The sequence below is a fragment of the Pollicipes pollicipes genome, unplaced genomic scaffold (genome assembly GCF_011947565.3).
Source record: "Pollicipes pollicipes isolate AB1234 unplaced genomic scaffold, Ppol_2.1 Scaffold_7261;HRSCAF=8764_pilon_pilon_pilon, whole genome shotgun sequence".
NCBI lineage: Eukaryota > Metazoa > Arthropoda > Thecostraca > Pollicipedomorpha > Pollicipedidae > Pollicipes > Pollicipes pollicipes.
Genome location: NW_023597054.1, coordinates 25,600,942 through 25,624,867, shown reverse-complemented (window position 1 = coordinate 25,624,867; position 23,926 = coordinate 25,600,942). Strand labels below are relative to the sequence as shown.

The 23,926-nt window shown below is 61.1% G+C and overlaps 1 protein-coding gene across 1 annotated transcript; it reads left to right on the top strand.

Moving 5' to 3' along the window:
- The first annotated feature begins 2,278 nt into the window (after positions 1-2,278).
- LOC119111228 (serine/arginine repetitive matrix protein 2) lies at positions 2,279-23,548 on the top strand. The gene is made up of 7 exons (XM_037235046.1): positions 2,279-2,569; positions 2,660-4,468; positions 8,456-8,617; positions 17,028-17,276; positions 19,187-19,350; positions 19,975-22,075; positions 22,718-23,548. The coding sequence occupies exons 1-7, from the start codon at positions 2,279-2,281 to the stop codon at positions 22,727-22,729; spliced, it is 4,788 nt and encodes a 1,595-aa protein (XP_037090941.1). The 3' UTR covers positions 22,730-23,548.
- Positions 23,549-23,926: the final 378 nt, after the last annotated feature.

Genomic DNA, 23,926 nt, shown 5'->3' with positions numbered 1-23,926 from the left:
GAATGAAGACGAATGACGTGAACTCTTCACGAAAGCGGATGACGCGCGTTGCCCGCGACAGCTGGTTAGTCACAGCCGCCTCGTTACACATGGTTCGCTGTGTTCTCCAGTGTGCTGGCCTTTTTCCAGCATTTCGCGTTACTCCAGCGCTGTGCCATGAGACGGCCTCTGATGGCGACGTAATGCCCCCATGTTCAGGGGATGAGTGGTGTTGAGACCATAAAAGTCGGCTGACTCACACCCCGACAGCGGAGTCATCGGAACGGTGAGCAACGTGAAGAGCTAGGTATTCGCGGTGCCAACATGACGGTGCAAAAATAAACGTGAATTTCACGATAGTTCTAAATGTCGTATCAGCCTCGTCGGCAAATAGGCACTAGGACTGGAACACACCCGTCAAGATCGAACCGTCGTAGAAGCTCTCTGCTCGTCTTAAGCCCAGCCGGATGGCAACACGTAACACGACTCAGGTAACACGCGTCATGGAAATTATAGGGAATGGGCGGTCGTGACCAGGGAAGCTAACAATGTCTAGTACAACAGAGGTTATTTAAAAACGGAACTTCGCCACAAAGATCTGTCATCAAAAGCTTTTCGAACGCTCACAGGAATGCTCTTACTTGAAGTTTGGTGAAACAGACTTTATGATGAAAATTTCCCGGAACGGAACGGAATATGTCTCAGAATAGCACCCAATAAATGGATGCCCCGAAGGCCTAAATTGTGGAAGCCAGAGCTCAGCACTGACAATCGTGCGTATCTCTATATATCTGAAGTGACTGAGAGCTGGAAGCGATCTTCAGCTATGGAGACATACGTCGGTCGGGATAATGCAGCCTTTCCATCGATGTAAATCAGCAACAATGACGTCACGCCAGAGAGCAAAGTCAGAAAATGGGTGAAGGCTGGTTACCAAAGATGTCAAAGCAGCGGAAAGTGCTCCACGCGTCCAGCAGTGAGCGGGTGACTATTGCCGCAACAGTTGACGTTACCAATACCGAACTTTAATTATATCAGCCGGCATATGTCTGGCCTAGCCCGCTCAGATTTAGCGTGGCAAAGCGTTAGGGCCCCGTTTAGAACTCACTATTATCACCATGTGAGGCAATGGCCATAAAGTCTCAGCCATCGGTTCCGCGCACCTGGAATGTATCATAATGGTAATTTGATATCCCACTCCATTAATTCGCAAACGATGGAGGCGGAGAGGCGATGTTTCAGTCGTGTTTCCGTAGCATTAATGTACACGACCGGTCAGGCACCGAGTTCGCCGCGGGACGACTTTGCCCTTGCCGCCAGCCATGCTTCTCAGATCGAACAGATCCGTGAGGACGCCCAATCTTAAGCACGTAAACGCGCCATGGAAGCGACTTCTAACCACGCCGAGATAATCGTATCCATTGCAAGATAATTATGGAGATATATGCGGGCATTCAGCGCAGCGCCGGCGCCCGGTGGCGGGCGCCGGGCGGTGGCGGTGGATGGCAGGCGGCGTCATGACCGCTGCGCTGAGTGCCGGCCGCCGAGTTGGCGCTGCGGAGGCCGCCCGGCTCTGACCCGTGATGGAGAGGTCCCTATTTGGTCAGACGGGCGGCCGAGGACGGAGCTCGGGGGCCGCAGAGGTCGCAGTGCGCGCCGACCGGCGACTGGCGCCGCCCAGTGCTGCGCTCTCGCTCCAACGCGCCAGGGGTGGACAGGTGTCCGGCGGTGGCGCGGCGCGGGAGGCGTTCCGCGGGTGACTGCCACTCAGGTGAAGCCCCGGCGACACCTGCGGAGGCGACTGCCGCCCGTCGGCCTGTCGCGGCCGCCAGCGGGTTCTCTCAGGTGCGAGCCATCTGCCCGGGGTGTGAACAGCTCCAGCGAGGGGCGCACCGCCGCTGCGCCGCGGGGCTCTGGCCTCCGAAGACGTAGTCGCCGACGCCGGTCATTCCCTGCCTGGCACGTGACGCGGGGTGCTGACGTCACGCCTGGGCGCCAGCCGTCGGCCAGCCGGGCCGCAGTCGGGGTGCGGGGCGCGTGCTGCGCGCCGGCGGCGGGGCGACGCGAAGAGTGCCGCTGGAGCTCGCGTGGGACCGCGTCAGGACAAGCGGCGCGGGCGGCGTGGGAGCGCGCGACGCCAAAGTGAGATCTAGTCAGTTGGCCGACCGTTTGTGCAATCGCTCGTGTCGTTTGGCAACGCAAGTCTGCCGAAGGGAAGACACGCCCAGGTGAGATACGACCGTAGGTAGCAAGTTGCAACAGGCAACGCAGTAGCACCTGCGCCTCCGAGTGCGCTTCAATGTGGCAGAAGGTGTCGCCAGAGCCCATGGAGAACTCCAGCGGGTACGTTTCCAACACCAACTCGATGAATCCGACCGTCAAGTACGCCACGGTCGGACGTAACCGGCCGGGCGGCGTGAAACGCACCTCGTCTCTGATCGTCTCCCAGCCGGTCGTGCCCAACGCGTACAAGACGCCGCCGCCCAAGCGCTCGCTCCCGGCGCGTGAGGTGCGCAAACACTACAAGAACGACCTGGGCCGGCCAGCGTCGCAGGCGTCGCGCAGCAGCGCCAACTCGGGCAACTCTGGCGCGCGCCGGCCGTCGTCGCGCAGCTCGGGCGTGCGCCGGCCGTCGTCGCGCAGCTCGCGTGAGGCGCCGTCGGACCGGCTGTCGCGGCAGCGCGGCGGCTCGCGGCGTTCCTCGCACTCGAAGGTGCGCCGGCCCGAGTCGCGCACCTCGTCTAAGGCGCTGATCATGCGGCGTCGCGAGCCGGGCCGCGCTGCCGGCGCGCCGCAAGGCACCGCCTCGACCCGCGCGAGCCGCGACGAGCGGCCCGACTCGCGCGGCTCGAATGGCAGCCAGCGCGCGCGCGGCAAGCACTCGCGCTCGCTCTTCTCGTGGAAGCCGCGGCTGACGCTGCGTCGCTCCAAGTCGCTGCAGGTCAAGCCGGAGCCTGCCAAAAAGCGGGAGATCCGCTTCGGCGACGAGAGCCAGCCGAACGTCATCATGATGAAGGGCGTCGAGCACCGGCGCTACGACAGCGGCGGTAGGCAGCAGTCACCGCGCGAGGCGTCGGCGCACGGCGAGACCGTCGCTACCAAGTCGCACGCGACGCTGTCGAGTCGCACGCCCGAGTCGCCCGGCCGGCGCCTGACCCAGACGCTGACGCGCCCCGCCAAGCGGTCCAGTCCCCCGTCGCGCTCGCAGCGCGCGTCCAGCGCCGACGTGACCAAGCGCCTGGAGCCGGTCGGCGAGTCGCCAGGGGAGGACGACTCGCCGCACACGCGCCGCTACCGGCCGCACGAGGCGAGTCGCAGCCTGTCGCCGGCCAAGGCGCGTGCGCCGTCCGAGCTGTCGAGCTCGCCGCCGCCGCGCGCGCCCGTCTGGCGCGCCGGCTCGGAAGGCTCGCTCTCGGACACGCTCACCAATCGCTCGCAGGGCTCGACGGTGCGGTCCGGCCGGCGCGCCGACAAGCACGCGCCGCGCTCGCCGCGCTCGCGCGCCAAGCCCGATGGCGAGCGGCGCAAGGACGGCGTCATGGGCTTCCTGCGGCGCACCTTCTCCATCAAACCCAAGGACAAGCCGAAGCCGGCGCCGGTGAAGAAGCGCGAGCGCGCCTCGTCCTCGTCGCTCTCGTCGCTGGAGCGGCCGGCGCGGCACAGCAAGCTGAAGACGGCTAAGTCGCACGAGGCGCTGACAGTCGAATCGGAGGAGCGCGCCTCCGCCGAAAAGAAAAAGTACCGCTCTTTGCCGCGTGCCAAGCACAAGTCGACCAGCACGACATTGTCGCGCCGTCTCTCGTCGCTCGGCTGGTCCGGCGCCGGCGGGCCGAGCGCCGAACGCAGCCGCAGCTTCAAGAGTGAGCGCGAGTACGCGCCGCGCAACAACGAGCGGCCCGACCTCACCTACCCGTCCATCCCGCCCAAGGCGACCAACGAGGCGACGCGTGGCCGGCCGCGACACGCGCTCGAGGAGCCGATCCAGCCGATCATCCAGGAGCGGCGGGCGCTCTCACAGCCGTCGCTGTACCAGCCGGACGGCGGCCGCGAGCCGCCGCAGGAGCCGTTCACGCACTACGCCAACCTGCCGTTCCAGCTGGCGGCGCGGCACCGCTCCTCGCCCGACCTGGCCGACCCGCTGGGCGAGGCGGCCGCATTGCCCGGCAAGCGCGCCGTCTCGCAGCCCTCGTTGCTGGCCCGGCCGACCCGTTCGGCCAGCCCACGCTCCTCCGCCTCGTCCAGCACGCTGTACGCGCCGCCCGAGCGGCCTCACTCGCGCGGCAGGCCCGCCTGGAAGCCGGCCGGCTCCTCCAACCGCAAAGGCATCCTCAAGCGCCAGAAGTCGTCGGAGCGCCGCCTGGACGGCCCTGAGGCCGGTGTAAAGAACACCAACGTGACCCGCGACGCCACGCTGACGCGGAAACAGGGCCGACCGCGACAGCAGAGCGTCTTCCACGACATCGCGCACAACATCAAGAACGTGTTCCGGGTGAGTGGCGCGTCGTCCGGACTACCTGCCGAGCGAGGTGACGGCAGGTTCCCGTGTGGGGCTCACTACCGGCCAGATTTAGCGAGATCTTGGGAAGAGACGTGTCCATTTCGACATGCTGGCCGCACACGCGGCTGTCAGCAAGTATTTCTGTGACAGCATTAGCGCGCTATCGGAATGCTGCCAGAATAGCTTTACTTGTGGTTTGGGACTTATTTCATTGCCTCATCTATATTATCTTTGATCGACCTCAGTTTAAAGTCATTTCATTCGTTCACAACTTGCAATGCGAGGGAGTTCTGTTCCGGGTCCACAGTACTCAATCATTTTGCACGGAGACAGTGACTAATAACGAAAACACCACAAAGCTTTTTAAACCGTGCAAAAGTAACTAGGAACCTCCATGTCCTCCGCGTTTTTCTTTCACATTTTCGGCCGCGTGAAAGTAGCCTGACAGGCCCGGGACGTCGTAACTGCGCTGAGGCTGACTCGAGCTTTCCTGGGTTCGGAAGTTTGCATGGCAGGCCACTGCAGACAGAGGGTCCGAATATTCATGCACGTCCGCCGCACCTTCGCAAGGACCGTGCAGCCAGGCTCGCGACGTGTCTCTGACGTCACAGCACACGGCTGATGCAGCAATGCAGTCACGTCCGCGTGGCCCGGCGGACGGCTCCGGTACGGAGCCGGTGCCACCGCCGCCACCGTCCGCCCCAGCAGACGGCCTGCTGACCTCGCATCTCCCCCGGCCCGGTGCTGCGCCCTGGGTATGGCGTGGCAGTCCGGCGTCGGCCCGAGCTGGTCGGCCTCCCAAGGCTGGAGCCGGCCCCGCCGGCCCCGTATGGCATGGCGAAGGCTCGTCTGACGCCGGCCGGCGGCTATCGCGGTCGATATCTCTGCCGTATTTGTTTCGGCGTGTCAGTGGTCTGTCGGCGCTCACGCGAGGCGGCCAGGAAAAGTCCGCCGAGGCCGGACAGGCGAGGCGGTGAGCTCGGCGCGGCGGTGCGCCCGCGCCGAGCCGCGCACCCCTAGATGGTGTGGTCCGACCCGCCGCCGGCCCGCCCTCCCACACCGGTTATAAATGGTCAGAAGTCGCCAACGCTGCGATAGCGCCCAGTGTGTCACAAAAAGAATGTGCCCGTTTTTTCAAGTAAGCCGGGAGCTCTACCGTTTCCCAAACATAGATATCATGGGCGACGAGTTGGCACTCGGTCGATCTAACGCCAAGTCTGAATGTTGGAAGCAGTTTGGAAAGCGTAGAGCGTGTTTGAGGAGATACTGTACAAACCGGAATCAAGTGATTGTGGCGTTTTTGATAGAATTAACTGGAAGTAAGAGGTGTTGCACAGTTAAGATCTTCCTTTTGTTGTAACAAGCGTTTTTACCAGGTAAAAGAGGAACATTTTTTATCGCTGCGGTATCCTTACTGAACTCACAAACTCATGAAGGCCACATGACAGCCTTTGAACTTTATGCGAAGAAAAAACCAAGCTTGGTTACGTGTACCATTCAACCGCATGGGGCATTACCGGATAGCACCTGGACGCTCACGACAGCTCTATCATAACAGACCCAACGCGCCATTCTGAATGATCCGCTACGTCCAGCCGTCCACACACTGCTTCTTTCAGGCTCTCGGCGCGCTGTACAAACGTACCGTGGCATTCGCACATTCCACTCATTTGTACGCGCGACGAGCTGTATAAATACAGACGTTGTGTAATGTAAGCGGCGTTGTTTACTTTGTGCGTTAGCAACGAGACTTCCCGGGGTCGGGTTTGAAGTGGTCACCGTCGTGTGTTGTTTTGAACTGACCTAAACCGACCTAGGTATGCCCACCTCTTGCCATGCGGATGGAACACCATAGAGTGGTAGCATTTTGGTTCTACCTCAGTTTTGTATAATTAGTGTCGCATATACATCCATATGATGGGCGCTGACCACCCTCCCAAGACGCGAACCCGCAATAACTCAGGATGAATAGCCGTCGTCAGGCTTTCATATGACTGGCATAAATTCAGCTCATTGAGACGCTTGACACGATTCATCGTCCACATCCATTCACGTTGGGAACCCAGCGTCCAAACACCTCCCGCGTTGAGAATGCGTGAGGCGACGGAGCAGAGACAGCCGGCTCGCCGCCGAGCCTCTCGGGCTCGGCAAACTCTCCGCCACTCATCACGGTAGAATAAACACCACAGCACGCCGGCGGGGACGGGCCCGAGCACGGCGCCTCCTTCTCAGAAGCGATCCGCTGCTGAGAGCGGCACGCCATTCAGGGTCGAGACTACCTCGCACCACCCGGTCCCCTCCCCTCCCCCCCCCCTCCCCTTCCCCCGGTCAGGGCGACGCTCCACCAGCAGATGAGCACTCAGCGAGGGTCGGCCGGCGCGCGGGCGGGCCGTCGTCGTGTGGCCGGGCGCCGGTGCCATTTGACGGCGACGGCGCGCGGCGCGGAGGCGGGCGGGCCGCGCCCGGCGCCCCGCTCCCGTTACCCGGTAATTGATGGCCGATGGGCGGCGATGGTGGCCGTCGGCTGGGCGCGCCCGCCGCTCCCAGCCGCGAGAGGTGCTCACGGGGCGCGCGAGAGGCGGCGGACGGCCGCGGCGGGCCCTCAGCAGGCCGGCTGCTGACCTGCGGCCCGCGCCGGCGCTGTCAGGGCGGAAGCGTGCGCCTGCCGACAGGCGTCTCTGCAGCGGACGTGGAGACGTCTGCACGTGGGGCGGCGCGCAGCCGGGATGCGTGCGTGGGGCGATAGCGTCGCGTCGCTGATTGCCAGCCGAGCTGCGATCGGTCTGTGTAGGCTGGAGCGCGGTTCAGCCCTATCCGGCCCATATCTCGGCGCAATCTTGACAACATCTCGCCGGCGAGCAGGCCGGGTGAGTGAGCTCTCTGCACGCCGACCCCATCCTGGTATGGACACGCGGCTGTCGGCTGCTTCCGATTAACCTATCGGTGCTCACATCTGTTAGTGTGGGCACGCAATACTGACAGTTAATCGATGAACCAGCTCTGGCGCTGACTAATCGATAAGCTGGCCCCATCGGTGACTTAAGACTTTTCGCTGCGAATGACGCAGCTCATTTAGTGCATAGAGCCGCTCCAGAGACAGTTCGGATTGGCTGGAGATAATTTCGCCAGCTTCTTTGTTTCCGTCACTTTAGAGACGATCGATCGGCCTCCCGTCGGTGTTAGAAAGCTAACAAGCCCTGGCGCGGTAATGTTTCCCTGGCCCCAATAGTGCCTTCCGAACATGCCTCTAATAGCCGCTCGGGCGCGCCGCAAATGGTATGCCGAGGATAATGAGATTCACACATGACCGTATGTTATGACGGTGAAGGCGTATTTTACAGGTCCCGTCGCTATAACATGAGATACGTCAGCTGATTGTTCCATCTACATCCCCAAAGCACGACAGTAAATTCACCAGAGCCTTACGGCACGATCTTGTTGCTGGCTATGGCATTGCTCCGTAACAGTTCAAATGACGTCGGATTGTTTTGTGGTGTAGCGCTTTTAGACCGGCTGCCGGGCCTCGTTGGGGCAATTTGCTTGCAGGTCGTGCATGAACTGGCCGAGCTCTGCGGCTTAACGAGACAGCACACGTGCTGGTAATGCGGTGGCCCGGTCTGAGAGCTTCACGCCCCGGTATATTGCGTCATTTGCAGCGCAAGTTAATTCCATTCAGTTGTTTCATCCATGGATAGTCATGAAAAATAACGCATAATTAATGGAATTATATTTATCCCGGGACATCGTAGGCTGGTGAAGCCTTTTCCAGGCTACCAGTGAAACAAGCTTTTACATCTCCGATATCGTTCTTTCACATGCTAGCGGCCTACGTTTGGCAGTAAAATAAGTTTGCCGTCGAGAGAGGAGTGCCGAGTGTACGTCCTTGGTGTGACAGACACGGCAACTCGGTGCCAAAGGAAAGGCGTCGGGCCTCCTGGGAAAGGAATGCTGACCTGTTGACGTTGGCCTCGTTTTCAGCATCGCAAGCACGGCGAGAAGCATCCGGGCGGGAGCCAGGCGACGCCGCCAGGGAACGCCGTCGTCTCGGAGCGCTTCGTCAACGTGACCAGCACGCACGAGGAGAAGGAGTCGGGCCGGGAGGAGGAGGAGGTCCACCATCTCGGCGACGTCTCCAACGAGGTAAGGATGTCGGCGTGACCCCAGAGCGGGCGGACCTCAGTGAGCTCAGAACTGTGTGGTCGTTGAGCCTCGGCTGAATATCGCTGGGAACATCACGATGGCAACATCGCAGGCGGGAAACTCGAGCGGCGATAAAGCGTCACAAGCTAAGGCGGCAGCTCTTATTCAAAAGTTTCCTGTAGTGATTTGCCCGATTTCTAGACTGTTATCTGCGCGATCGGCGCATTGCAGACATTGCTCAGCGCCCCTACACGCAGCCACCAGTGTCTGCAGCCCAGCTCATGATTGCATTACAACTGTCTTCTATCCCGGCTAATGACTCTGGTCTGTGCAGCCGTGACCACGGGTGGTCATTAGAACGGCTCCCGCCTGTCGGCGCCGCCCCGAGCCCCGTCAGTTGCACGGGGCACGCCGCGCGCGCGGGCAGGCTGAGCGTCGGTTCGGGCGTGAGCTCGTTAGCGGCACTCCGGCCCCGGCGCCGTGCGGGGCGTGTTGCTCGGGCTGTGGGGGGCGGGGCGCGGTGGGCACGGCCCCCGTGACGTCAGAGTGAGGCGGATGCCAAGCCGGATCGCCCGGCCAAAGAGCGCGATCAAGGCGGGGGGCCTGAGCCTGAGGGCTTTATCTGAGCCTGGCGCTGGCCGAATGCCAGCTACGAGAAATGTGGTGCGGCGGTGTTGTTATGACGGAGCCGCGGTGGGCCAGACAAGGCGGAATCTGGGCCTCGTCAGCGGGCCGTCAAGTAGTATTGCAGATTATCGGGCATCGCATTTAAAGGCACGTCACGGGATTTTTGCGAGAAGTTCTATCTTTTAACTTGACACCTTGTATGACGTTACCACAAACATCTGAACAAGTCCGCAGCTCAGGCGCGGCAATTAGCGATCATGGAACCACTCGTCTGCAAACGGGTAACGGCAAGCAGTAAAGAGTATGCCTTTCAACAGCTATGGTGCACATAACTGCGATAAGAGGTCGTATTGGTGCCTTTTACCTTTGAAATACGCAAAAAGACATAACTAGCGTGACAATTCAGGGGTGTGTGGGCGATGGCCGTGAAAGGTCTGCCTAGCCATATGCCTTCCTGCAAGTGCCCTTGAATAGAAGAATACCAGGAGGTCGTCGCTGCACTGGCTTGAATAGTCGCCACGATTTCTACGATCCAAGTGCGTCATCCATCATTACAGGAAGCCGGCCCAAGCATGTACGTCGCCATCGCAGCAGCACTGACGTCTTTGAACGTTCCGTTCAAATATGGTCCGATGTTTAGGCCGCTGCCCACGGCAGCATTCGTGGCTGGTAACACCCGCCACATGGAGTCACCTTCCCGTGTCTGCGAGTCACGGTTGAACCAGGAGCATCCGAATCGTTGATCCTCATGATGCCCAATCTGGGAGAGCGGCAGGATTGCTCCGAGAAGCACACAGGTCGAACGGAAACAGGCGATGCGATGCACGGATGCCGGCCGACGATTCGTGCATGCACGCCAGGATGGGAACTGCAACTCGGCACGGCAAACAAACACCTAGGCGGCGACTGCAACGTAGAACAAAAAGCCAGCGCCCCCTAATGGCTCAGCCTGCGCGGCGCGGACGCAAACATCCCCGGGTGCAAGGGTCGCGCTGGTGCCCGTCAGAAACGGTCACGACGCACGTCACTTTGGCTGGCGGCTGCCGCGTCCTCTGGCCGAACGAGGCATGCACGCCTTGGCTGCGTGCCGCCTTGGCGTCTCTGCGCCGCGACGTCCTCCGTGGGAGGCGCCCCGCACTGCTCCCGCGCGCGCGGGTGCGGCCCGGGCGGCCCGAGTACAAACGAGACCGGAGCGCGGTAAGCTGTCACGACTCCTGGTGCGGTGGCGATGCAGGTGCCGCAGCACGCCGATCGAACCACGGAGTCGTGGGAGCTGCGGATTTCCGCCCGCGTGTGGAACTGCCCCGGCTGCAGGGATTATCAAAGGCGAGGGTAGCCAGACAGGTGTCTGGCAGAGGTTCGCACCGCGTGCCAGTGGAAGAACTGGTATTGTGCGACGAGGTCGTTGAGCGTTTGCCATATGACGACCGCGTGAAGCATTCTGAGCATACCTCCCATGTCTGCAAAGAATACTAGTCCGGCTTCTATCTGCTGAACCGGTGAAATGTAGCATTCAAACTTTGTGGAAACCTTAAACCTATCGTTTTTATTAACTAGCAAATCAGGCTGCATGTTGTATGGCTATCTGTACACCGGGCCTTTTATTTGATTGTCGGGTCGGATGCAAAAAGAGCGCGGCATGTTTATATGAATCTCAATCTTGTTCATTCAGGTTGCGCTATATTTTTTTAGGAATGTGCAACTAACCCAGGTCGTGCAGCCAAAAGAGATGGTACCCATGGCCGTGCTGCTTACTTCAAGGACCTGTGGCTTACGCATCTGCAAACATGTTGACCAGACATGCAGTCCGTTTCAGTTGGCTTCAGATGTGTGTGTGGTTTGTCGGGTCAGTTCCAGGTGCATTGCCACTGTATCATTTAACAAAGGTCACTAAACGCCATTTGTGTATAGCTTATCAGTGGGGGCAATGAAAAACACTCATTTAGAAAAAGGATTATGCATGAAACCTTGAGGCTTTATTCATGAGATATCTGCAGTCGGGTGATAAACCTAGGGGTGCAGTCGAAATAACCGGATCGTGATGTCGACAGCAGTGGACTGCACCCCCGTGTGGACCCCACGCCCATATGCAGCGTCGTCAGTTGCGCCACGAGGTAGCCTAAAATACCAAGAGACTTAAGCAACCGCCGAGTGCCAGCCATGACATGTCCCTCCTTGTTTGGGTACAGTGATAAAAATACTAACGAAGAGTGTTGTTATCTGACCGCTGGGGAACTTCTGCTGAAATGACGTGTGCCCGCGATAGCGGGTGTCCGGCCTATCCGCAAACAATCACGGCCATGTGTGGCTTGTAACTGGTGTGACCTGAGCTACATGAAACATCCGACGCGTTATGCTCGTCACAAATGAGTGGATGCGTGGCGGAGGGAAATCAGAACAAGGCAAGGAAGCCTGACAGCAGAGAGAGGGGGGGAGCGAAAGAGAAAGAAAGAGAGAGAGAGAGAAAGAGAGAGAGAAAGAGAGAGAGAGAGAGAAGAGAGATAGAGAGAGAGAGAGAAGAGAAGAGAGGAGAGAGAGAGAGAGAGAGAGAAGAGAGAGAGAGAGAGAGAGAGAGATAGAGAGAGAGAGAGAGAGAGAGAGAGAGAAGAGGAGAGAGGAGAGAGAGAGAGAGAGAGAGAGAGAAGAGAGAGAGAGAGAGAAGAGAGAAAGAAGAGAGGAGAGAGAGAGAGAGAGAGGGAGAGGAAGAGAGGAGAGAGAGAGAAGAGAGAGGAGAGAGAGAGAAGGAGAGAAGAGGAGGAGAGAGAGAGAGAGAGGAGAGAGAGAGGAGAGAGAAGAGAGAGAGAGAGAGAGAGAGAGAGAGAGAGGAGGAGAGGAGAGAGAGAGAGAGAGAGAGAGAGAGAGAGAGAGAGAGAGATGGAGAGAGGAGCGAGAGAGAGAGAAGAGGAGAGAGAGAGAGAGAGAGATAGAGTGAGAGATGAGAGAGAGAGGTGGAAGAGAGAAGAGAGAGAGAGAGAGGAGGGAAGAGAGAGAGAGATGAGGAGGACGAGCAGAGAGAGATTTGGAGAGGATGAGAGAGGAGAGAGAGATGAGAGAGAGAGAGAGAGAGAGAAACTGTGTCGGAGCCGGCGGGAAGTTCAAGGAACGGAAGCGCGCCATGCTGCGGTCAGCGTCTCTCGACCAGACCTGAAATGCCACCGGAGCCGGTGTCGGACCGCAGCTGCTCTGCAGACGACTCCGCCTGCCGTCTCCTGCACGGCAACCCGGCGCTGACCGCCGCCGGGGACTGCGCGCTGATTGCCCACGGTCGGCCATGCGATTACACGGTACACACCTGTGCAGTGAGGGCGGAAATGCACGTGAGCTCGTGACCAGACCACGTAGGCGCTCGTCGGGGTGCAAAACCATTCCAGGACACACGTGTGCACGAAAGGGGGCAGCCTGTCTGAGCGCTCGCCGGCGCGGGACTCGATGGTCGCCGGCGATGCCCGGACCTGCCTGTCCGGCCGCCGCCCCGCCTGCTGCAGCGGTCAGATATCGCAACCGATCTAGACGGCCGCTAATGTGCGGGTTGTGCCGGCCTTCGGCGGATGCACTCGTCCCTGATTAGCGCTGGCCGCTGGCGGCGGCGGCGCTGGCCGACGGCGGCGGCGGCGGCGGCGTCCGCGGCGCCGGTGGCCCGGAGACCCGCCTCTCCGCGTGAGATGGCGGCCCGATTGGGAGCTGGCAGTCACGCCGTCCGTGGCGGCCACCGCCGGCGTCCGCTTCCTGGACCTCGACCGTGACCATGTGCGAGCAGGAAGCCCCCGGCCAGTATGGCTCGGTCTGTGCCGTGGCCACTGGTCGCCCACGTCCCTCGTGGTGAGGCCGACCGTGGCCATGTGCGAGCAGGAAGCCCCCGCCCAGTATGGCTCGGTCGGTGCCGTGGCCACTGGTCGCCCACGTCCCTCGTGGTGAGGCCAACTGCAGCACGTGCGCGGCTGATGGAAGCGGGCTCAGGGTGCAGGCCGGCCACCTCACAAATTGGCGTGGTAGGCCGCGAGAAGCTGCCATTGCGACCGATGAGGCGTTGGACTTGCTCCGCATGGAAAAATATGCAGAAAGAAACCTAAACCGCCGCCAGAGCCTCGCGGTTTGCTTCCGAGGCTTTCCGTGGCCTGTCGGGAGGTCCGGCGAAGCTGCCACGGCCATACAAGGCGCGGCGGCGGCGGCTGAGAGCGGGTGGCCTTGGTGGAATGCCCTCGGGACGCTGCAAACGCGGCCGGCCGCGGGCTGCTGCAGGCCCGATCGGTGATGGATGCGGAATGTGAGCGGCGGGAGGTCGCTACTGCTGCCGGTAAACAGCGCCCAGGGATGGATCAGCTGTTGTTCGCCGCCGCCCGAGCCCGGAGGGCCGTTGGGAGTAGGAGGCAGCGGCAGCCCCGATGAGCTATTGGTCACGGAGGCGCCTACCTGAGAGCGGAAGAGCCGCACTCAGGGGTGGCGGCTGCAGGTGCATTTGCAGTGCCCGTTGGTGTACCAATGGGCGTTGATATTCATTCTGCACGGTCGCTGCTTTGTGTTGTCTAAGGGAACAGCATGCGCGAAGCAAAGTGTTTGGTGCTGGCAAGAACACACGGTTTTATCGATGCGTGCATGGTTCCTGGTTCGAAGTCTTACAGCCAGCTAAGAGGTACTCCGACAGCGGCCCACGGCCCGCGGGGCGCGATGGATCTACGCCCGAAAGCGGATTTTCCAACACGCAGCGTCAAAGCGGCTGTGAACACCTGCTGCGATGCAGCCCTGCCAGCGGCCCAGTCGGCTAAGCCGCCGAGAAAAAGCATCGGCCTCGCACACAGCGTTCGAATACAAACTGTGGACGACAGCAGCGGACATCGCAGGACGTCATGACCCCGGATCTGTGTGCAGCGTACAGCGCACAGTCGATTCGGTGTTATCAGGACCAGGCATTGTAATGCGTGTCGTGCAGCTCCAGCACCGGCCCGGGACAGGCTCATCGCGTACCAGTCGTGAGCGCTGCTCGGTGCACAGCCCAGCCCGGCACCCATGGCGTCGGTGGCGTGGGACTCCTGGCACACGCCGCTGAAGCCCGTTTGTCGCTTTCCTCGCACCTGAGGAAGACTGAGTATGGGGGAGACTGGGTACTAGCGGAGACTGAGTCAAGGGAGATTCGGCTGCAGTCTGGGTAGACTCAGCGTAAGTCTAGGGGAGATTCGGCTGCAGTCTAGGGGAGACTCAGCGTAAGTCTAGGGGAGATTCGGCTGCAGTCTAGGGGAGACTCAGCGTAAGTCTAGGGGAGATTCGGCTGCAGTCTAGGGGAGACTCAGCGTAAGTCTAGGGGAGATTCGGCTGCAGTCTAGGGGAGACTCAGCGTAAGTCTAGGGGAGATTCGGCTGCAGTCTAGGGGAGACTCAGCTGCAGCCCGGTGACGTTGCACCATGTCCGTTCTGAGTGACTTCTGCTTTCATGACCATGCCACGACCGTGTGCGAGACGGTGTGACCAGGTCAGGCAGGGGCAGCTGTCGGGTTGTGACTGGCTATCAGTCCGGCGGCGCCTCGGCAGCGGGGGCCGGACAGGCGGCCGAGCCGGGCCGGATCCAGGCCCGTGCATGGTGACCTTCTGCGCGCCGCTGCCGGCGGCCGGGCGCCGCTGGTTCCGGCGGCCCGTGCGCCCGGCTTCGGCTGGCAAACCGGTTGCACCGGGCGAGGTGGGTCGCACGCTTTGCCGGCTGGGCTGGCCCCAGCTGCTGAGCTGGCTGCTGGCCCCAGCTGCTGAGCTGGCTGCCGGCCCCAGCTGCTGAACTGGCTGCCGGCCCCAGCTGCTGAGACATCAGCTGGCAAGGATCTCCGGCGATGCCATGGAGTCTCAGAGACAGCACGGGCAGACGAAGTCTCCCAGACGCACCCTCAGATGACACAGGACGGCTGAGGAGGTGCTCTGAGGAGGCCAGGCTGACAGCCACACCCTCGTGTGACAACGAAGTGAATGGGACGGAGCCAGACTCTCTCGTACTGCGCTCTCAGGTGTCACGTTACGTGACATGGCACGGTTTCACGACATGGGGTCGTCCGGCGCGCGGCGGCGGCCGTCCTTTTCCTGCCGTAAGACGAGGCGGGACATAGACGGCCCCTCTGCACGAGCAGGTGGTATGGCACAGAGGCCAGCCCTCAGCCTTACCCTCTGACGCCATGGTGGGAGTGGTAAGGGAAAGGCGCGGGCTCACAGTTGCACGGTATGATCTCATCGAGCCTCATAATTTGCACTGAGGGTGTGCTGGCCTTCCGGCGCGTTGTCCGACTTCCGCGGAAAGCCTCCTAACGGTAATAGGCGCTGCTGACGGCATGTGTAATGCATTCTGTTGGTAATGCGAGAGCGGTATGCGGCAGGGTTCAGTGGCGGATAACAAGTAAAGATAATACGAATCGCATGGCATTTTTCACAGTGCAGGGGCAAATATTGGCGGAAGTCTAGGCTCGGAACCTGGCGCAGCGACCTGTTCCTTGCTCTTTATGCACGATTTTCAAAGTAGGCCGCACATCAACCCGCCAAACCGCACCGTAATTGATTCAGCCCATGTCGCCGTTCACTCACGATCGACTAGAAAAGTACGTTTTGTGGTCGGCAGCCTGGCCCATTCAGTCGTCCTGCAGCGCTGCGCCGCCAGCAGAGGCTGCGCTACCCAGAGTTGCGCGAGGACAGCGTGTGCACGCTGCGCCCGGCGCAGACGACGCTGAATAAAACATCGCAGCTCTCAGCGCCTCCGTGCTCTGAATCGACCCGGTGGTCGCTTGCACAAGCGCCCCATAGATCCTGCACTCGTCGGGCGGCGTTGCCAAACCGGCGTGGGACGGACGTGACTGCCGATAGCATCTCTGGCGCGGCCGGGACGACAAGGTCGCGCGCCGCCACTTTCCACTCGGCGGCCGCCGCCGACCGGGCACGCGCCACCTGTGCGAACGAGCCGCCGCCGCTCCGCCTGTCACTCACTGTCGGGTCGAACATTACGTGGCGCGCCGCCGCCGCAGACTGCTGCCGTTCGGCCGCGTGCGTCGCTTTCCAGGTCATCGTCGTGGTGCGTGTGCGAGGCGATGATCCCGGCGGGCATTTTTACCGCTCGGGAGGCGGGGAGGGGGAGGGGGATGGGGGCGGCCGTGAGACACGACTGGCGTGGACGCCGCGTGCCGACTTTCCGCCAACCTTCCACTGCCGTGCGCGCCACCTCGTCCGGCAGAGGCCAGCCGCGGCACGGCACGGCACGGCACGGCACGGCACGGCACGGCACGGTGCTGTCCGTCGGCCGGGGTTACAGCGGTGGCCGCTGCTAATTCGCCGCCCGCCGCTTCCGCCTCGCGCGTCGTCACGGCGACGTGTTAAGTCAGCGTCGCCGCGCGCCGACCTGGGCTGACAACGCCGCCGCCGCCGGAGCTGCTCCTACTGCCGGTGAAGCCGGCCATGCCTGGCCGGCTAATCCGAGCTGACAGCTGCGCCGCCGCCTCAGCACCTGCTTCAGCCACTGACGCAGGGCTGGGAGGAGGAACCCTTTTAATCCAAACTGACGTCAGGGTCGCTGTCTCAGGAGCTGCTGCGCGCAGTCAGTGACGGGGGGGGGGGGGGGGGGGCAGCAGGGCCTGCCAATCATCCGATCCCAGCGCCGCACCTTCAGAAGCTGCCCCCCGCTAGAGCGTCGCCGATCCTCTAACCGCAGCTCTGCCGTTTCAGGAGCTGTCCCGCGCCACCCGCCGATCCTCTAACCGCAGCTCTGCCGTTTCATGAGCTGTCTCGCGCTACCCGCCGATCCTCTGACCGCAGCTCTGCCGTTTCAGGAGCTGTCTCGCGCCATCCGCGAGGGCGTGGATGCTCGCAGCCTGGTGCGACAGCAGTCGGCGGCGACGCGGCCGGGCCAGCTGGCGGACCCCCGCGCCGGTCAGCGGCGTCTGACGCACCAGCACGGCAAGACGTGGCGCACCGTCGACACCGACGACCTGCACGAGACGAGCCGGCATGACCGGAACGGAGAGCTGGTCACCGATTCGGCGCACACACACCAGCGCGAGGAGTTCAACAACGTCCAGGTGAGTGCGCCTTTCGCTGGCGGGTTAGGGAGGGGGCCGTGTGACGCGTGACGTGGGCGTGACGTCGGCGCAACGCGTCGGAGAGACGACGGTGGACAGACTGGAACGGTGGGCAGGTCTGAACGCTGACGCAGGGAAGTGTGGAGGGCGTACTGAGGGACAGGTGCCTCACGTCATGCGCTGGGTTTGAATGAGCGGAGGGATGTAGACTTGTCGATGTAAGTAGCGCAACATTGTCAACGGCTGCCACAACAGGATGGAGTACATGTGGCTTATTGGAGAACACCGAGTTGCACGTTGAAATCGCTTGTTAGAACAATGGGCTAGCAAGTCGCAATTGCACGTTCAGGTTTCGACGGAGAAGACCCTGCAAACAAACTATTAGTGATGCCCTGTCCTTCAGGTGTGGCCTAGACTAAGTCGTAGTCGTATCTGCTGCCTATTCCAAGAACAGCTTCGCACTCCGCCGGCAAGGCCATCCCCAGCATCATTACACCACATGCCTCGACTCTGAGCTACCCATATACGTCCTCATGTACCTGGATTAGCGACATCGCTATGCACAGCAGCTGATGCAATGCGGCAGGCTGGGGTTGATCACCCTTCTCCCCATCGGGGGCCTCATGGTCTCCCGTACCAGACACAGCAATAACGCTGTCAAAAGGTAACTCATAGTTACCGACACGAGTGTTTTCCCGGACATGTAGCCGCTGGAACCGCACCGCGATACATTAAACAAATAACAAGTAGCCGCATCTCACTGACTTTGGTCGATAAATTCAATGAAGACACCGGCCACAGTCTCCTTGAAGCTGACGGATCCCGCGTACGTGTACACCAGACGCCAGCGCCGCGTGACAGCTGCAGCTTTTAAGGGACCCAGGAATCCTGCAGGGCACCTATTCTACGGCCTGCTGTCCTTCACAGCCATCGGAATGTCCGCCGATATCTCGTCTCGCGCCCGCAAAGGAAACAGTAGATGCCACTTTTGAGTGCTTTTTCCGATACGGCGGCGATTACGACCGTCATGACATGCACGCCGACTGAGCTGCTGGGCCGGCCCGCCGCGCAGCGCCACACATCCCGGCATGAGCGTCGTCCACTCCACTGCCGTGGACGGCGGCGCGGCGCCCGCACCGACATTGGCCCGGTGCCAAGGTCGGCTCGCGACCAGGGGTTTGGCATGTGCCCTAATCACCTGCCGTCATGTTAGCCACGGGTAAATACGTGCTTGTGGTGCAGGCTTGCTTTGATCAGATAAGGTGGCCTGAAAGAATGTATGGAGACCTGACGTCGACTGATTGATGAGGGATTGAGACCGATGTCGTTCATGGTGGAATGACGATTCTCGAAAAAGGTCGTGTCGGCTTGTCGCGCAGAGTACCTTTCACGACCACAGATTCTTGTTTTTCAGTGCATGTGTGCCGGTGGTAGCTCGAGTCTTTTTTCTTGATTGTTCTCCCTCAGCACTCCATTATTGTCATAACGCGGGAGCAGATTGCATCCGGGTCTCGGTTGAATAAACATCGTGGGAAGACTGCAAAGAGTCATAACTACACTCACTTTTGCCCACGCTTGAATTGTTTCTTGAACGCTCAGCTCAATTTATAGCAAGACAATTTTGTATGATCGCCCCGTCAACGGACTTACGTGAAAACATAGGGAGCTGAGGCAAAGACCGTGCTGTTTTTAAGCTGCAAACGGCAAATCAATAAAGATTAAACAATCAGTACAATCGTTTGCTCACATATTGCACGATTCCTTGCATAGGCATATAAATCTTCATTCAAGTGGCATGTTGTATCGCGCATTTTCTGAGCACTTATCAGCTCTGCAGAAACCCATTCACCGCAGCGCCACCACACGCACATGTCCCAGAGTTCTGACCCGCGACATCCTCGCCGCTGCAGGTACCGGACGACGGCTCCGACCTCCGCGACGGCGACGTCCGCGAGGACGTGCGCTCGTCCAGCCTCCGCCGACGCCACACCAAGGACGTGGACATGCTGGAGCACTTCTCCGTGCCCAAGGGCGGTCGTCCCGGGGACGGAATCAAGCTGGGAGACGGTCTCCGGTGCGTACGGACGGCACTGGCTCAGATGGGAGCTAGGCTTTTATCCTTTTGCGAAGTGTTTGCGATGGCAAAGCTCTCTTTTGAATTCCGAACGTTCAGTATATCCATTTCGTTGACTGAATGCTGCTAGGAAAAATATGACAGTCTAGATGTCATTTGCATACATGCATCATCATCACATGTTTGTATATAGGTGTGCGTCTATTATATGCGTGCATGCATCCGATCACATAGGAGTACGCAACCATGCGCGCATGCGCACAGCCGGACTGGGGTGTGGTCCGCCACAGCCAGCAATGCTGGGAGCGACCCGCACTGGGCCTCTAACGCATGGGGGGATGTGGTTGTGCGGCTTTTCTCAGTATGACTTTGCCTGCTTCGTTCGAACCGCAGATAAGGCTTAAAAACTCGCCGGGTTTTCCTGGAGAAAGTGTCGTTAATAGATTCGAAATGCTGTTTAAACCAATTTTCCTCTCCTTCCACTCAAGAACGAGCGGTGGATGGTGTTTTGTAGCACGGAGCAAAAGCTGATAGCGATATGCGGCAAACGTGTCCCACATGTTCGCTTGCCAGTTGGCACCAGCGACAGGACCGGGGTAACAAAGCCCTTCTGCCATAACGCAGGTACGTTCAGGAGAACGTGGAAGAAGAGCGCCGTGGTGACGAGGACGCCGCGGGCACGTCAGAGCGCATGCGCGAGCTGCACCGGCTCGGCTTCAGGCCGCAGGGCCACACCAGCACCCCGATCGAGTATCCGGCCGAGGAGAAGACGCGACGCCGCCAGATCTCCAGCTGGCTCAACTCCCACTTCGGCAGCGAGTCCGGCCGCTCTCACAGCTCGGAGGACGAGGCTCGGCAGCGCTCTAGCAAGAAGGGACGCGACGAGCCGGACCGGCGCCGCGAAACGAGCACGTACGAGTTCCAGAAGAGCTCTGGCACCACGCAGAAGGGTGCCTCGCCGCCCGTCACCTGGGAGCGCAGTGAGAAGTACACACAGGAGGTGCGGGAGACGCCCGAGCGCACCTACATCAAGGAGACGCGCCAGGCGCCGCGCGGCAGCCTCGAGCGGACTCAGGTGCTGCCGGCCGGCGCGGCTAGGGGCGCTCGGAACGCGGCCATGTCCGACATGCAGTCCGAGGCAGACGAGGACCCCATCTTCGCCAGCAAGTTCAGCTCGGGTAAGCCGCGCAGTGGCGGCGGCGTGACGTTCAGCACGGCGCTCCAAGAGCGACCGGCGCGGCCAGCTGCCGCCGCGCCCCCTGCCCCCTCGCCGCCGCCCTCGCCACCGCCGCGCCACAAGCGCAAGAACCGGCTCAAGCAGTCGCCGCCGCAGTCGGTGCCGCCGGCACCGCAGCCGCCGGCCGCGCGCGAGCCGTCGCTGACGTACGAGCACCGACGCGAGGTCCGGGAGGCGCCGGCTGGTGGGTTGGCCGTGCGCCAGCGGACGCAGCTGGAGCGAGAGGTGACACCCAGCCGCGTAGAGGAACGGCGCGAGGACGGTCGCCTGGTGCGCGAGTACCACTTCCGCAGCAGCGAGAGCCCGCACGACAGCACGCCCGCGCGCCGAACGTACCGCGAGGAGAGCAGCCCGCGTCGCGACGACCGCGATGCGCCGCAGCGGCCGGCGCGGCGCGGCTCGTCATCAGCGCGCGAGTCGCCGCCGCGGCCCTCCTACTATCTGGGCCAGCGCGACCGCAGCAGGAGCACAGATGAGCCGGACTCGGGCCGCGACGCGCGCTACACGAGCACGCTCAACACGCGGCTGGGTGAGCGGCGCCACCACAAGAGCTCAGACGAGCTGGAGCGCCGCTCGGCCGAGCCGTACCGCGCGCACACCATCGACCGGCGCCTGGGCCCGGCACGCCGCGAACGCGACGATGCATTCCAGTCGCAGACGCTGCCGCGCAAGCCGCGCGAAACGCCGCCCTCCACGCGCGACAACCGCCTCGCCGGAGCCTCGCATTTCGGCGGCAGCATGATCAACGTCTCCGTCCGCAACAACGTGCGGGGCAACCCACCGGCGCCGCGCAAGCCGGCCCGCTCGCCGGTGCGGCGCAGCAACAGCCTGTACTCGGCGGAGGCGCGGCCGGCCGGCCAGGCGGCCAGTGTTGGTCTCAAGAGCCCCGACATCATCTCGCAGATCCAACGGACGGCCAGTATCCGTCCAGAGCCGGCCGACGCGCCGGCCAATGGGCGGCGCGCCGACGACGAGGTCCGGCGGCGCAACACCGAGAACGTCGTCCGCTCGTCGGCCGAGCACGAGTCGTCGGCGCGTTCCACTGTCATCCCCGTGTCGGTGGAGCCCGACGCGCCGCGCTCGCCATCCGCCAAGGTCCCGCCCAAGGTGGCGCCCAAGCCGCGTCCGGCCGTCAAGGAGAACTTCATGCGCGGCTTGATGCAGACGGCACCTGAGCTGTATTCGGCGCTGCACGGCGACGAGCGCAAGGATAGCAAGACGCCGTCGCCGAAGCAGAGCCCACCGCTCACGCCGCCGCCGCCGCTGCACCGCGCCCGCTCGCCGGCCTCGCCGGCGCCGCTGCCACTGGACTACGGCGTCATCTACCCCAAGACGCCGCCTGTCTTCAAGCGGATCGAGCGGCTGCGCGCCGATGAGGAGGTGGTGACCAAGGACGGCCGCTCGCGCTCCGCCACGCCCGCCGAGGACGTGCACAACTTCCGGCTGGGAACCATGTCTCCGACCGGCGAGCGCAGCGACTTTATCAAGGCGAGTCCGCCGCCAGGCGTCAGAGGCGGGACGGGCGCGGTGCTGGCGCGGCCTAACACGCCGTGGCCACTTGCCGCTTCTTGCTGTCAGGTATCGGGTTGGATGTTCCAGCACGATGCGGCCGCATAATGAGCCAGACAGCGAGACAGTTAGGTTTAAGTGGCTTGGATTAGAACTTCTTCGGCCAGTCATGACCATTCAGGGACATGGGATGAAGGAGAATGAATAACGGTAGAGCACGGCTTCATGCACCTGGGACCTAATCACAGCGCGGAGGCTTTGCCTGTGTAGGTGCCTCTCTGCGGGGTGTATGGTCGGCGCTCGGACGAGGGTCCCCATCAGGGGGCTATTCGGCCTACTCGTGGCTGGCACATGCAGTCTGCCTCGGAATAGCGGGGCGTCGCGAAGGTGGAGGATAAAACGAGAAAAGGGTGCAATAGCCAATGCGCATTTGACATTGTTTTTACATGCGAGATCTGTGAAATGTTGTGCACCTGTACCATGACTTACTTTCGATGCAAATGGGTGTGTTTCTTCTTTTGGTTTCTCAAGTGTGGGGCATCCACTTCGGGAAACTATGAAACGTTTTCGTGCACGCCGTGCTATCTCCTTCCTATTTTAACGGACATCTCTCGGCCCCAGGTACAACGATGAGCCGGTTTCCCGCCGCCACCGCCGGACTGCAGTGTCATGGACGCCATTAGAGCTGTCGCCGCTCCTCCGACTCACAGCAGCTCCGCCTCCACCGCGTGGTGTGCCAGTCAGACACGCCAGTTACTTCCTCAACGGGGACGCGGCAGGGCTGAACGAAAAAGCCATCGAACGCATCTTACGCAGCGGTGGTGACATCTGATTTTCAGCCCAAAATGTGCGCATGCTGCCTCTAATACTGTGTGGGCTGCCAAGCGGCCGCGTTCAATGCCAGGTATATCGAAAGCTCCACGTTCATCCACAGCATTACACCACGAGGGACATCTAGTGACTAGAACTAGGACCTCTGATTCACAGCTCCGACGTGAGGTCTGTGGACGGCATGTGAAAGACGAGCATGATTGTGACCGATCTGTAGTGTGGCCTGTACCAATGTACCTAACGCTTTCTAGCGCGGAGTGCTCCGCATCAAGACAGGGTGCTGTGCGTCTTGGTGCGTGTGTTAAATGAGAGTACTGTGCCAATGTTCTACAACCGATAGGTATTAGAGGTAGCTTATTTAACCAATAATTTCATTTTATGCTCGTCGTCCTAGGTGGCTCGAGCAGATAAAATAGCGATGCGGCCCGACCGAAACAGAAACACACTGTCGAAACTGAAAGTGTTCCAGTACACAATGGCAGTGAGCATCGGCCTTCCGACGAACGTTCTGGGTCGCCTCCTCACATCCAGGGCAGCAGGTCCGCCGCCGCTACAGGCGAGCTCACCGGACCACCAATCTCCGTCCTACGCATAAGCCAGTCAATAAACGGATGAAACGAACGCCGTCTGTCGAGCGAGGTTCGGCCGCGCGCGCTTCACTGCGGCGCTCGGTCTTGGCTACGACCCTTCACGTACAGACGCGGGCCGGCTTAGACGACTCGTGCCGAAGGCAACAGAGGAAGCAGGTTCATCTGCGGCTCCAATACGATTTCTGCCTCGGCTGTTGTCAATCGGAGACCACACATCACCCCACACATAGGAGTCTACGAAGCTGCGCTACCAAGATCGCGTACGCAAAGCCCAGAACGTCCTGAGCCCCGAGCCGTCTTGCGGCCAAGCACGACCAGGAACACCGTTTGCTCGGTTCGCGTCCGCGGCCATAAAAGCTGTGTCACCACTGCAAGGCGTAAATTTTGATCATCTGCCCATGGAGCGAAA

Bases quoted from the DNA above. Each gene is read 5' to 3' on its own strand.
- LOC119111228 (XM_037235046.1), top strand. From the start codon at position 2,279: ATGTGGCAGAAGGTGTCGCCAGAGCCCATGGAGAACTCCAGCGGGTAC. The intron at 8,618-17,027 runs GTAAGGATGTCG...CTGCCGTTTCAG, and splicing joins TCGGCGACGTCTCCAACGAG to GAGCTGTCTCGCGCCATCCG. The intron at 19,351-19,974 runs GTGCGTACGGAC...GCCATAACGCAG, and splicing joins AAGCTGGGAGACGGTCTCCG to GTACGTTCAGGAGAACGTGG.